The sequence below is a fragment of the Drosophila melanogaster genome, chromosome 3R (genome assembly GCF_000001215.4).
Source record: "Drosophila melanogaster chromosome 3R".
In the NCBI taxonomy this organism is placed as follows: domain Eukaryota; kingdom Metazoa; phylum Arthropoda; class Insecta; order Diptera; family Drosophilidae; genus Drosophila; species Drosophila melanogaster.
In genome coordinates this window covers 20,349,203-20,360,985 of record NT_033777.3, presented here as the reverse complement: position 1 = coordinate 20,360,985, position 11,783 = coordinate 20,349,203, and the positions used below count along the sequence as shown (strand labels likewise).

General features: G+C 40.9%; 1 protein-coding gene and 1 long non-coding RNA gene across 2 annotated transcripts; both read right to left on the bottom strand.

Moving 5' to 3' along the window:
• Positions 1-351: 351 nt before the first annotated feature.
• MtnC (Metallothionein C) lies at positions 352-678 on the bottom strand. The gene is made up of 2 exons (NM_142625.2): positions 616-678; positions 352-556 (listed from the first exon to the last, which is right to left on the bottom strand). Exons 1-2 carry the CDS (start codon positions 638-640, stop codon positions 450-452), a joined length of 132 nt encoding a protein of 43 aa, NP_650882.1. The 5' UTR covers positions 641-678; the 3' UTR covers positions 352-449.
• Positions 679-704: 26 nt separating this feature from the next.
• Positions 705-2,147, bottom strand: lncRNA:CR45023 (long non-coding RNA:CR45023). Its single transcript, NR_125213.1, has 2 exons — positions 1,138-2,147; positions 705-909 (listed from the first exon to the last, which is right to left on the bottom strand). It is a non-coding gene; the product is annotated as a long non-coding RNA:CR45023 (long non-coding RNA).
• Positions 2,148-11,783: the final 9,636 nt, after the last annotated feature.

Sequence of the window (11,783 nt, the reverse complement as noted above, 5' to 3'; positions counted from 1 at the left end):
GCTAATTAATTGCTTAAACAATTGCACTCCTAATGGCAGCCGCATTATTGTCGGCGCCCCGTTGCGTATACTTAATGCGCGAAATTATTTTACGCTCACTTACAAGTGTCACAATTTCGAGCTGTGTCCTTGTCGCTGCAAATGAGACCGCATAAATTTTGCAACCATGCAATGCCGCCTGCCACGCGCCACAAATGCAATAATTGCGCATTTTGCAATGCGACCCTGGCCAAATGTGTGACACTTGGCCAGAAGAGGACTTAGCCTCTGGGCCACACACGGCATAATGCCATGGTAAATATTTGTCCTCGACATGCGGAGCACCAAATAGTAATTAAGCGAATATCATTTCTGACAGAATACTCGGCGGCCCACTGATATGTTGGTATGCTTTGAGGCTTACACAGGGGCTATCATTTATTGGTTTTCATCGAATCGATCGGCTTAAACTACTTGCTCTTGCAACACTGATCTTTGGGGCCATTCTTGCACACGCACTTGCAGTCCTGATTACAGGCGCAATTGTCGCCGCACTTGGTGTCCTGGCACTTGCAGTCTGAAAATTGGGACTAACTTAATAAGTTTCCTATATTTTAAAACCAATATTTCACTTACTTGTTCCGCAGCCTTTGCAAACCATTTTGATCGTTTATTGTGTTTTGATTGGTCTTGGAAAAGTATCTGAATACTGTGTTTGCCAGTTTGATCGTGCCTTTTGTATATATAGTAGTGAATATTTTTGCACACCATTCTGATTGATAAGTTAAAACGTGCGCAAAACAAACAAAATTACATGTTGCACCCAACTGAAAACGGGTTAAGATCTCATGCATTATCAGTCTGGCAGCTACAAAAGATAAGATATCAAATGGGGCGTCTTATCAGGTGCACTCAGAGAAAACTTGTCGCCTGCAAGTTGATAAAAATATAAGCATTAGAAATTAAATAATAATAATAATAAGCTAAATATATTGTTATAATAATAATTGTTATTATTATTGTAATGTTTTATTACAAGTGCTCTTAAGAATTTAATTTAATTTATTTAATATTATTTATAGATTTAATTACGACCAAAATTAAGCTTTCTTCGGTAAGTCTGTGTGATACGCATTACTTACAATTACATTTTAATACCTGTCGCATAAGTTTATGAACACATTTTTCTTCTTGGCCCGAATTTGTTCTCTGTAAACTCGGTGAAAGTACCACAATCCCATGCTACAACTACTTGTTATGCGCACTTGGCGTCCAAAGGGGTTAAGAGTGGAATTACCGCAAATTGCGAAAGTTTTTAATTGTTTATCTCTCGGTTTCTGGGTGCTGGGGAACCCAGTTCTGAATCCTGGGTACCCGGTCTCGGGTGAAACATTAGCGCAACATGGCCCCTCCGCCACCGTGTTGTCCTTGTCGCAATCAGCAAACAAAAATCTCGTCGGCGGATGCAGAAATTAGCCCAGTCTCCTTTTTGGCCGAATTTGCTAGCTTGTGGCACTCGGAGTCACAGGATGGGTCAAATTATTAATTTAATATGCATCCGTACCGCTTCGGACTTTCGACTGTAGCCCGACTCTGCGACTTCCGTTTGCCGCAGCCGGCAAATTTGGCTTCCGCCGTTTTTTATTTTTGGTTTTTCGTTTTCTGTTTGGCCCACTGGCCAAGTGAGGTGACCAGCACGAAATGGCTACCATTTCCTCCGCATCCTGCCGCGCTCCGTCGATGGCTTTGCTTTGCCTGATTAACGTTTAGACTCATTAAGATAACGAAATTTTTGGCGGTTCGCTGGATTTTACTTTCAAGCAGCTGTGCCGGAAGGCTCTAGAAGTTGAGCTGAGTTGAGTTGCCGGGTTCAAAGGTCAGATAGCTGGAAATCTGTGCTGCCATTGTCTGCGGCTCGCAGTTTTGTAATTGGTTTGTAAACAATTTCACCGGCTCTTTGACAATTTGCTTGGCCATTTCATTTTCGACGGGGGCTAATTGCAAATTTCGCAGTTCCAGCTCGGAGCTTCTTATCAAAATTGAAGTCCGCATTTCGGCCGCGTATTATGCCCTCTATGTTCACGCCCAATTAGGGCCAGTGGTTTAGGCCACGGCCTCCCGATTTTGGTTACGATTCTGGTAATGTTCTGCTCCAGGATCTGTTTACTCGCCTCGTTTTTTTTTTTTTTTTTTTTTTTTTTTTTTGAGAAAGCATGGCATTCGGGTCGACGCTTGTTTACCCGCCAATCAATTCAATTTGCGACTTGTTTGCGCCCGGCATCGTTCGAATTTCAGCTTCATTTTTGGCTGGGGTCTGGAATTGGATGCGGGATTGGGTTTATGGGCTTGGGTTTGGGTTGGGAGTCTTTTTGAATCGACTCGGGGCAATGCCTGGGGCAGCAGGCATCGCCCTCCCTTATTAAATGGGCAAATATTTTCGCTGGCATATTAGATAAATGCTATGATTATGATTATGGCCTGTTCGATGGCATAATAATGTGGCAGAGTCGGAGTCTCGAAAGCGAGCGGAATAATCAAGCGGATAAGGCTTGCAAACAGGAAATATATACCATTATTATTAGTTTATTTATTATGTGCAAACTAATTGCTTATATTGACCAAAAAATAGTGGTACCCTCTCCAATATCAATTTAATAATAATTTACTTTACTTTTTACTTTATTACCGTTTTTTTACGTCTCATCATCTCTCATTTGTCCATATTTATGCGTTTGCATTTCACATCTTTATTCAATCTAATGTTCCGTTCTCATACCTTTCGCATACTCTATGATGTTAAGGATTTCAAAGGAAACCAAGCATAATCTATATCAGGATATCAAAGAAATGTTTGGTAAAGAAGGAGTAAGATGGTGCAACTTAAAAATAAATACAGTATCAGTATATCAAAAATGGAATGTAGAAACCCTAATACAGCATAGTACTATTTAGTTCCTGTTCGAAAAGATACACAGATAAGCAAAGCACAGTTTAGAAACGGAGTTAAAGAAATATTCATGTGATAAACGTGTAATTGATTATGTCTTGCTATTTAACCCAATTTATTATTCAGCAAGCCGAGAAATTTACAAAACAGAGTTTAAGAAGTGCATAATTGTGGTGCGAAGTCGTTTATCCGTTTCATTCTAACAGAATTTGTTAGCGGCAGTCACGCCGTTGGCCTTTCCGCACTTGCTGCGTTATATATATGTCAAATCGCATTCGAAATTTTCCAACAGCTCTTAAACAATTTCAGAGTGCGGACCCTTGGGCAGCTCCTGGATTCGGGACTCTGTGTCCTGGATGCATGACGAGGACGACTACGTCATGTGGCCGAACAACCGAGCAACGGGCCAAACTGGCAACATCAAAAGCTGGCGGAGACTGGGAATTGGGTTGGATTCAGTTAAGAGCAACAAAAAAAAATGCAGGGGCAGAAAGAGTGGGCCAGAAACAAGCCATGGAACAAATGCTGGCCTGGCTCTGGTTCTGGTTCTGGAACTGCCTGCGTTGCGGCTGCTGTGGTTGCAGTTCATGGAGAAACGGATGAGGAGGATGGATCAGGGCTAGGCCGAACGGACCCAAAAATGTTCTGCAATATGCGTCGAGTTGGAAAATTCATCATAAATTCCATGCGACAACATGGGAGCCAAACTTTTCATATGCTCCTCAAAATGCCGCACTGCACTGCCCACGTCCCATGTCCCCAGTTCCCAGTACCCATCCATCCCATCACATGCCATCACATAGCATCCATCCCATACAGCCCATCCAAACCCAATCCGTCCTTCCAACATCTGTTGGCGATTTTTATTTATACATACGTACACCTAGATATACGTACGTAGTGCAGCATGTTGCCGCATCTCGACACGCCAAAGTGTGTTAAATGCATATTTGCAGAGCTTAAATTCCATAACCGACCGAATGACGACAATCGGCAACAGCTGGGATAGTAAATTTTATATTTAACATTACACCCCTTGACTGCTGACGTTGTTAACCCGAATTTCGATTTGCATAAATGTCAGTTGGAAATGGATACCGCTCTAAAAGCAGAACTGCCAATGTTTGTCTCTTTGGGGGACAGATCTGTCCCTTTTTTTTCTGAAAAAGGACTTGGCAAGAAAAGTTGTCAAATGTCCTCTAGCCACTCCTTCAAATAATGTAAGCATAACCCTTTACTTAATAGCCTAACGAATAAAATATTTGCTATATGGCATAGTTATAACTGAATCATTATTATAGGCAAAAGGGCAATACCAAGCAAATAAAAAGTTGTTGTCCTTTACTGTTTAAGAACCACGGTTGCTCTTCCTTTTCATTCCCACTTTGTGGTCTACCCTTTTTTTTTAAGAGCTTCGAGTAAAAATCTTCCACTCTGCAATTATAACTACTATCTTCGCTAGGGGTTTAGGTTTTACGACTGCCGTGATGCCAAACCGTTTTTATGGCAATTCCGGGGACCCTTATGCTCCATCATTATGTCGCCTTATCCCTTTAAAGCCGGCAATTGCCGTCGTTCGTGTCGTCAATTGAAATTGCTCGGCATCAGTGCAAGTTGCAAGTTGCACGTTGCAAGCTGACATTACCCGCTGACGGTCCTCATATTCATCACACTCACACCCACACCCACACCCACAACCAGTCCCCAAAGAACGCACCAAAGTTTGTCAATCTGCCAGCAAATGACATGCATCGACGCCACCGATGAGTCCTTGAAGCGGGTGGTGGGTGGCGGGCGAAGTACTTAAAAGTATGCAACACTCGACGCGCGTTGCACGATGCTGACGTGCCAATGTCACAATTATTTAGGCAATCCTCCTCTTTGCACTCCTCAACCGTACACCGTGGCTTATGAAACAGGAAGTCCAGAAGGGCAGGGCAGAAGGCTGAATTGTGCACTCGAAAATCAAAGTTTTTAAATTTATTGAAATTAAACAATAATATTATTAGGATATTGTTTATCCCAATATCTAGTGAGAATTTTAACTAATTTGTTGAGAAAATGGCTACAAAAGTGTTTCATTGGTTTCTCTTATTTCTAAAACGATTTTTTCTAGCCCATTTTTAATTACGAGTATACTAAGAATGCTTTTTGTTAAATAATATTCTAATACCTATTGAGGTTTTTTCAATGCAAATAAAATGCATATTTGATAAAAAAAATTTGTAAGTATAACAGGAAATCGAATAGGAAAAACCCGTTTAGGAAATAAGAGACACTAATAGTCTCTCGTTCAAAAATTCAGAATTGAAAATATTAGAAATTGTACAGGAAAATAGTTTTTAAGCGCTTTGCCCGAAATTATTTTTGGTTAAACGACTTTACGGCATCATATCGCTGGCGGAAGTAACTTTTTTTGTTGAAGTGATGTCGTATCCGTTGCAACGGCTGCAAACTTCACATGCGGCGCGATGAGAGGTGAGAACTCGACGGAAATCACTAGAGGAACTTTTTTAATGGAATCAAATCAAATTGTTCGGAAGCTGTAAAAAGCGATTGCACGGAAGCATTTTGAGTTGTTGACAGCGGGCGGCGAACACCGCCAACAACTACAAACAACCAAGCCAACAACGACGACAACGACTTCGACAGCCGCCAACAGTCATCGAGGTGCAAAAAGCGACACCGGAAAACTTGCCAAAGTAACGCAAACTAAAAATTTCTAAAAAAAAAAAAGAAAAAGCAAGCGCCAAGAATCGGAGGCGGGAATTGGGGCGTTTGGAGGAATCATAAGTACACACTTGAGGGGGAGCTCGGCTACGTCGTCAATAGAGCGTCAAGTGTACGCTTGTCCACGCCCATTTAAAGCTCAGCCACCAAAGGGAAGCCAACGGTGGCAAAGGTCACTAGAAAAAATACCAAGTTAATATTTCCAAAATTGAAAATAATTTGTATCCTAAGAATAAGAATTTATGTACGGTTAATAAAGTTATTAAGTTTAAATAGGTATTATACAAAACTATTAGCAGCCGTTACTCTTAGAGTAAAAGGGTATATTAGATTCCATGAAAAATATGTGATTGGTAGAAGAAAGATTGATCAGAATGCCCGTCTATCATCTGGACGTCGCCCTAATAAATGTACATAAATTAAAAGAGACTTTATATATAATTGAAACAAAGCGATGCCCTCAAATTTTCTCAATTTATTTATCTCTGTGCAGCGGCGAGAAGCCAGCATGTAATTGGCCAAATGACAATGTGCACAAGGTGCAAGAAGTTGCCACCGAAAGACTAGAAAAAATGCAGAAACTACGTAGATGGAAGCCAGAACAGAGCAAAGTTCAAAGTGCAATCGTTCGTTTTTCGGTTATATGGCGCATAAGTTTCAGACGCTGCACTTGCAAAGTTGCAAAGCCCATAAAAATCGGCCATAAAGAGTCAGGCTCCAAGCGTCAAGCCTTTAGTTTGAGTTCGGGTCTACAAGCGCCACTGCCACAAACGGCTCGTAAATCAACTTACCGTGCCGCAGGCCGACAGTCCAGACAAGCTAATAATTCTTGTTGACACCCAACGTCTCCGAGTTATGCACAATGGACTGCTGCCCCGTCTCCACTTGGATTAAGATAATCAATTCATTAGCGCGACCAGTCCTGCAGCCATCTGCACTGAGAAAAAGAAAAGAGTTTCTTTCTGTTAACCAAAGGGCAAGCAAATAATGTTCAATATGGAAATTAATAGCTCATAAGTCAGTAAAAAAAATATTCTAACTTTTAAAATTTGTAAATATTTTTACACGGCATTTGAGCTGTTTATTTCATATAATCATCAAGAAACATTAATAATTATTTTATGTATGATACATGCTTAACATATTGGTAATACAAATAGCAAAGTTCCAAGTACAAAGTCCACACATTTCCTTAACTTATTTGTATATGATTTTCTTGAGATATTTTCTTAAGTTTCAAATAGACCCTGATCCCCAAAATATTTTGTAGTGTGATAGCTGGAAGGGAACTACCGAATTACCGAGTTGCCAGGACCAACTAAAATCCTAAGCGGGGTGCACAAGTGAAATTGCATTGGCAGCCGCTGGAGGAACAAATGTTCACTCCACATTACATTTGTCTTAGCTGGCGAGCAGATTAATTGCCAATGAGTGTGTACAAGTTCGAGATGAAAGTTTTTCAGAGCGAGCCCCAAAAGTGAGCAAGCCCCCCTTTTTGGCGTGCTCCATTGCGTTGCCGTTGCGCTCCGTGTGACAACCTAAATCGGGGCCACGTACATTTTATCTCCTGTTCCTCAGGCTGCTCCTGCTCCGCACAATTCGAGGTTTTTGAGGTGAAACAAATTTCCGGTGACATAAACTTAATTAGCTTTTGTTCGGGCTTTTGTTTTATGGTTTTGTGGGTGCAAGTGCCTGTTGAGGGTGGGGGAGGGGGAGTGGCAGTGGCAGTGGGTTCCATGGCGGTTTCGCGGTTTGCAAACTGGGCGCTTCAGTGGTTCTCCTTTTTAGGGAGACCAAGAAGACCTTCTTTGTCGTCCGTTGTTATAAATGGTTTTGGCTCGTTGAAAGGCGGCATTTAGTTTTGATTTAATTGCCTCCACTTAACAGTTTTATCTTTCAGATGCCTTTGCTCTTTTCAATATTTAATTAGTGCGCACATACACACTCACACAACACTTAGAACAAAACAAGTTAAAGCTTACGCAAAACCCCATTACTTTCATCCACACAAAAGTCGGCCAAAACTTTGCCAACCACTTTCGACATCTGACTTCCGCTTGCCGCCTTCCGCTCCCCTCCCGTGTGAGCGAGTTTAATAAAATGGGAAAATATTTACTGATGATATCACAAAATAATACATAAATGTTTACCGCAAACAAAGGAAGCACTGCCAGCAACAACAACAACAACAACGAAAACAATCGGAACCAGCATGGGCAAAAGTAATGAAATTGAAAACCAAGCTTATGCCGAACGTGGATAGTGCGTCCTAAGTCCCGAGTCCTTAGTTCTGAGTTCTGGAAAGGTGAAGGAAACTTAAATAAAAGTCGGCCAGAAGTTGTCTGCTCCTGGGATTGCCCTCGAAAGGGGCGGCACCAGTGGGAAAACTGCGTGGGGTAAACGTGGAGCTAAGACCCAGAGGTCTTAAGCTGACTAGAACAATGAGTGCAAAGTTTATAACTAAAAGGAATGCCCATACATGCGTATTCCGAATTACCTGCTCATTGGTTATTTGCTCTTGATCAGGAGGCCAAAGTGACAAGAAACGAATTGCACAGAAATAAAGAAATGCATATTAAAATTGCTTATTTACTTAAAATTCTATAAATTTTATTAAACAATTTTCCTTGACAAAATGTGTTTAAAATAGTCCTTATAGTCCTTACAAATATTTGTAATAATAATACCATAGATAAATATATAGTGGGAATATTAAAATATTATACATATTTTATTATTTGGAACTATTTATTTTCTAAGCCTGGTATTTGTGAGATTTCAAATTAATTTGTAAAAGCGAATCGTTTGCCTTTTGCCACCCGAACATTCAAGGAGCTGAAATGCCTACATGTGCGCATCCTATAAATACTTTATCAGCTGTCCAGGACTAAGAAGTCGAAAGGTAAGAAAACTTTGCACTGGGACCAAGCCGACGATATAATGATCTCCCCAGGGTGTCGGACAGGACACGAGAAGCCACACCGCAATCACTGGCTGGAGAGCTGGAGAGCTCCACCATTCTGGCAGACAGAGCTGATTAGGCCCTGGATTGAGATTCAGCTTGCATTGCTCGGCATCTCACCTTAATCGGCTGCCAAAGTTACTTATGTGTGTGAATTTTCCGCACTGAAATCCCAGATGGCAAACCTTTACAGTGATGCTACTTCATAAGATGCAAAGGTATTGAAACCATCAACCTTCTAAGTTAAACCCTTGTCAAGCATCCTTATAGATAAATAATATATTACGCAGAATAGTTAATTGATTTTTATCTAATGTGCATGTTTTACCTCTAGCATACAACTATAAGTTACGATTTTCCCCAATTGTCATTTAAATGTCTCTATAAAGGCACATTTATCGATTTCTGTTACCATCCGATTATCCAGGTACATCCTTCTCATCACTACTACATCCCCGACTGCCACTTCTTTACGGGCAATATTAACAGGAAGTGAAATCAAAAGGCTGCCTCTTACTTGATTTTCCCGATTCAGAGAGGCAGCTCAAAGAAACCCCATTGTTCGTGTGGCTTGTAGTTTAACTTTATCATCCTCACTTGGCGGTCGGGAAGTTCCTTAGCCGGCCTCCGATTTCGACCATGACTGGGACTTGGCCTGGTTCCTCCCTCTGGGCCCACTTGTCTGGCCTGGCATCCCTCATCTTCGTTTCCGTTGGCTTTATGCTCTTGGTTTTTCCGGCTCCGTCTCCGCCTGCAACCTCCCATCTCCGGATCCATCTCAACATCTCCGGATCCGTCTGCTGTTATTGTATAAGCAGCTCATCTGCGGCTGAGCGTATTTTATTTGCTTCAAATTGAGTTATGCCTAATGAAAATCAAATAAGCCGCAATCGAGCCGGAAATGTTGGTTGAGTTCTTCTCGGCTGGACGTGTACTTGCCTTCGTTTTCGTTTTCGGTTTCGGTTTTTCCCTTCCCTTGGAATTGAGCCTGCCACTTCTCGTTTGGCTGCTTTTCGACATTATATTAGCCCATTCAGGACATCAGGACATTCTCGCCCTTTTGTTCAAGTGGCTGTGGCATCTAAATAGCTATGGTTTCATTGGCAAGCAAATTACTAAATGGCTAGCAATTGCGATTCAATTAAAGCAACTTGAAAAGCACATAATGATTAAATAACACTCCAACAATATCGTGCACTGTAAAACAAATATTCATAAATAATATATTATTGAATTAAGAGCAGCCATAAAAAACATTGTCATGTTTAAGAGTTTTTCAATTTTAAGCCCTCTGTAAATGCTTAAAAAATGCTATGAAATCAAAAATGCTACAAAAAGTGAAATTTTGTATGCCATTTTGTATGTCAATCAACGTTTGACCCGACAAAAAGCTTACTCTTGCTATTCTGTGGATGTAAACTCATTTTTTAGTGAAAAGTTACATTTGAAAAATTGTGTACATTTAGTTAAACACATTTCATTTTCTAGAATCATCTGTTTTCTATCTGATAGCAAACACCTGGATGGAATATAAATAAATAAGGGACATAGTTATTTATACCACCTTTTGAATAGAAAATGAATATATCTTATTTAAAATTGACTAATTTTTTAGGTACACACCAATTAAATGTAAATATTTCAAGATATTTCACACCTTTGAGCTACTTAAAAGGCAGTTACTTGACTTGAGATTCCAATGACACCTCTAATGCTACAAATTGCACCCAAGTAGTCTCATCAATTTGGTTTTCTCCGTGTAAATACCAGAAGATGTCAGGAACGGCTTTTTGGCCCACTTATTCGACTGAGTGCATTGCAGCACATAAATTCTGGCATTTCGACAAACACATATCATCTTTTAGTAGTTGCCTTTTGCGGAAATGCAAGAAAGGCCCGGCAGTATTTTGTTTATACGTCAAATTTCCTCGGCAGCCATTATCCACATGCATGAGAGCAGGACAAGTATCTCACTCCCGCCACGCCCCCTTTTCCACCCGCCTAGGCAGGCGTTAAGTGCAAGTGTGGAAAATTATTTAATGACTTTTCTGAATTTGAAACGGAATTTGTAAGTGCGTTGCGGCGGCGAGTGGGAAGCAGCAGGTCGGTGGAAAGGGGCCAAATATTTGCATACGCAAACACTCGGAGCGTTCGGTGGAATGGAGGTCCTGCTGGACTGGAGGAACGAAGGAGCGGAAGTAGATCCTTTGGCAGCTGCCAAGTGGCCAAGTAGCAACCTGAGCCAAGTAATTCGCCGGGGTCGGCAGTTTTTTGCCCCGGCTACAATCTTATTAATTATTAATGCGTCTTTGAAGTGCAGCGGCGGCTTCATCATCGCTAACGAAGCCGCCACTCAACTCCGGAATCTGAAGAACTACACAGAGAATATAGTATAGTCAAACTAATCAATAATCTAAGCGGATGAAAAATGTGATTGAGTGGCGTACACTAACATTTTCATATTTATTTTATCATTTCTAATCAAAATGCATCCCAATACTAAACCATGAATATGTAAGAAGAACTTAGGAACTAGTCAAAAGCCACCAAGTATCTGCTAAGATAATAACATGAAAATATATATATTTATTACAATATATTTCAATGTATTACAAAATATTTATTTCAATTAAAAGCTTCATTACAATAATACCATTATATACCCTTAAATATACGTTCTTTTTGGCATACTTTTATTAAAGATTTTAATACTATAATTTTTGAATTTAATAATCACAGTTGAAATTACTCAGTTCTGACTAATTTAGCTGGCATTTTCGAGCAGTGTGAAGGACCTGGTGACGGTGTCAACATTAATTTGTGTGTCGGGCGACACTCGCAAGACAGCTGACAGCCCAGAAGGATTTTGTTCCTGCCGCCAGGAGTGGCATATAATTTGTAATTAATGACCAGTTAAAGAGCCCAGCCTTCGGAGCCCAAGTCTTTAGGCAGCGGGAAGGGGGAAGCGGCAAAGGAGCAGCGAGGAGCAAGTCCTGCGATTTACACTGGCAAAATGGCAAAATGGGTGACAGCCAAACGCTGATTTATGGCCGCCGACCGCAGAATTTATATGCCATCCAGTGTGACTAGCTTTTCCACAATCCCAGCCGCCTGCTTGTCCTCACAATCCATATTCAGTTGTAGCCCCTTCCCAAGGGTACATTT

Excerpts from the sequence above, each read along its gene's own strand:
- MtnC (NM_142625.2), bottom strand. The coding sequence starts at position 640 with ATGGTTTGCAAAGGCTGCGGAACAA. Across the intron at positions 557-615 it reads TTGCAAAGGCTGCGGAACAA|ACTGCAAGTGCCAGGACACC; the intron begins GTAAGTGAAATA and ends CCCAATTTTCAG.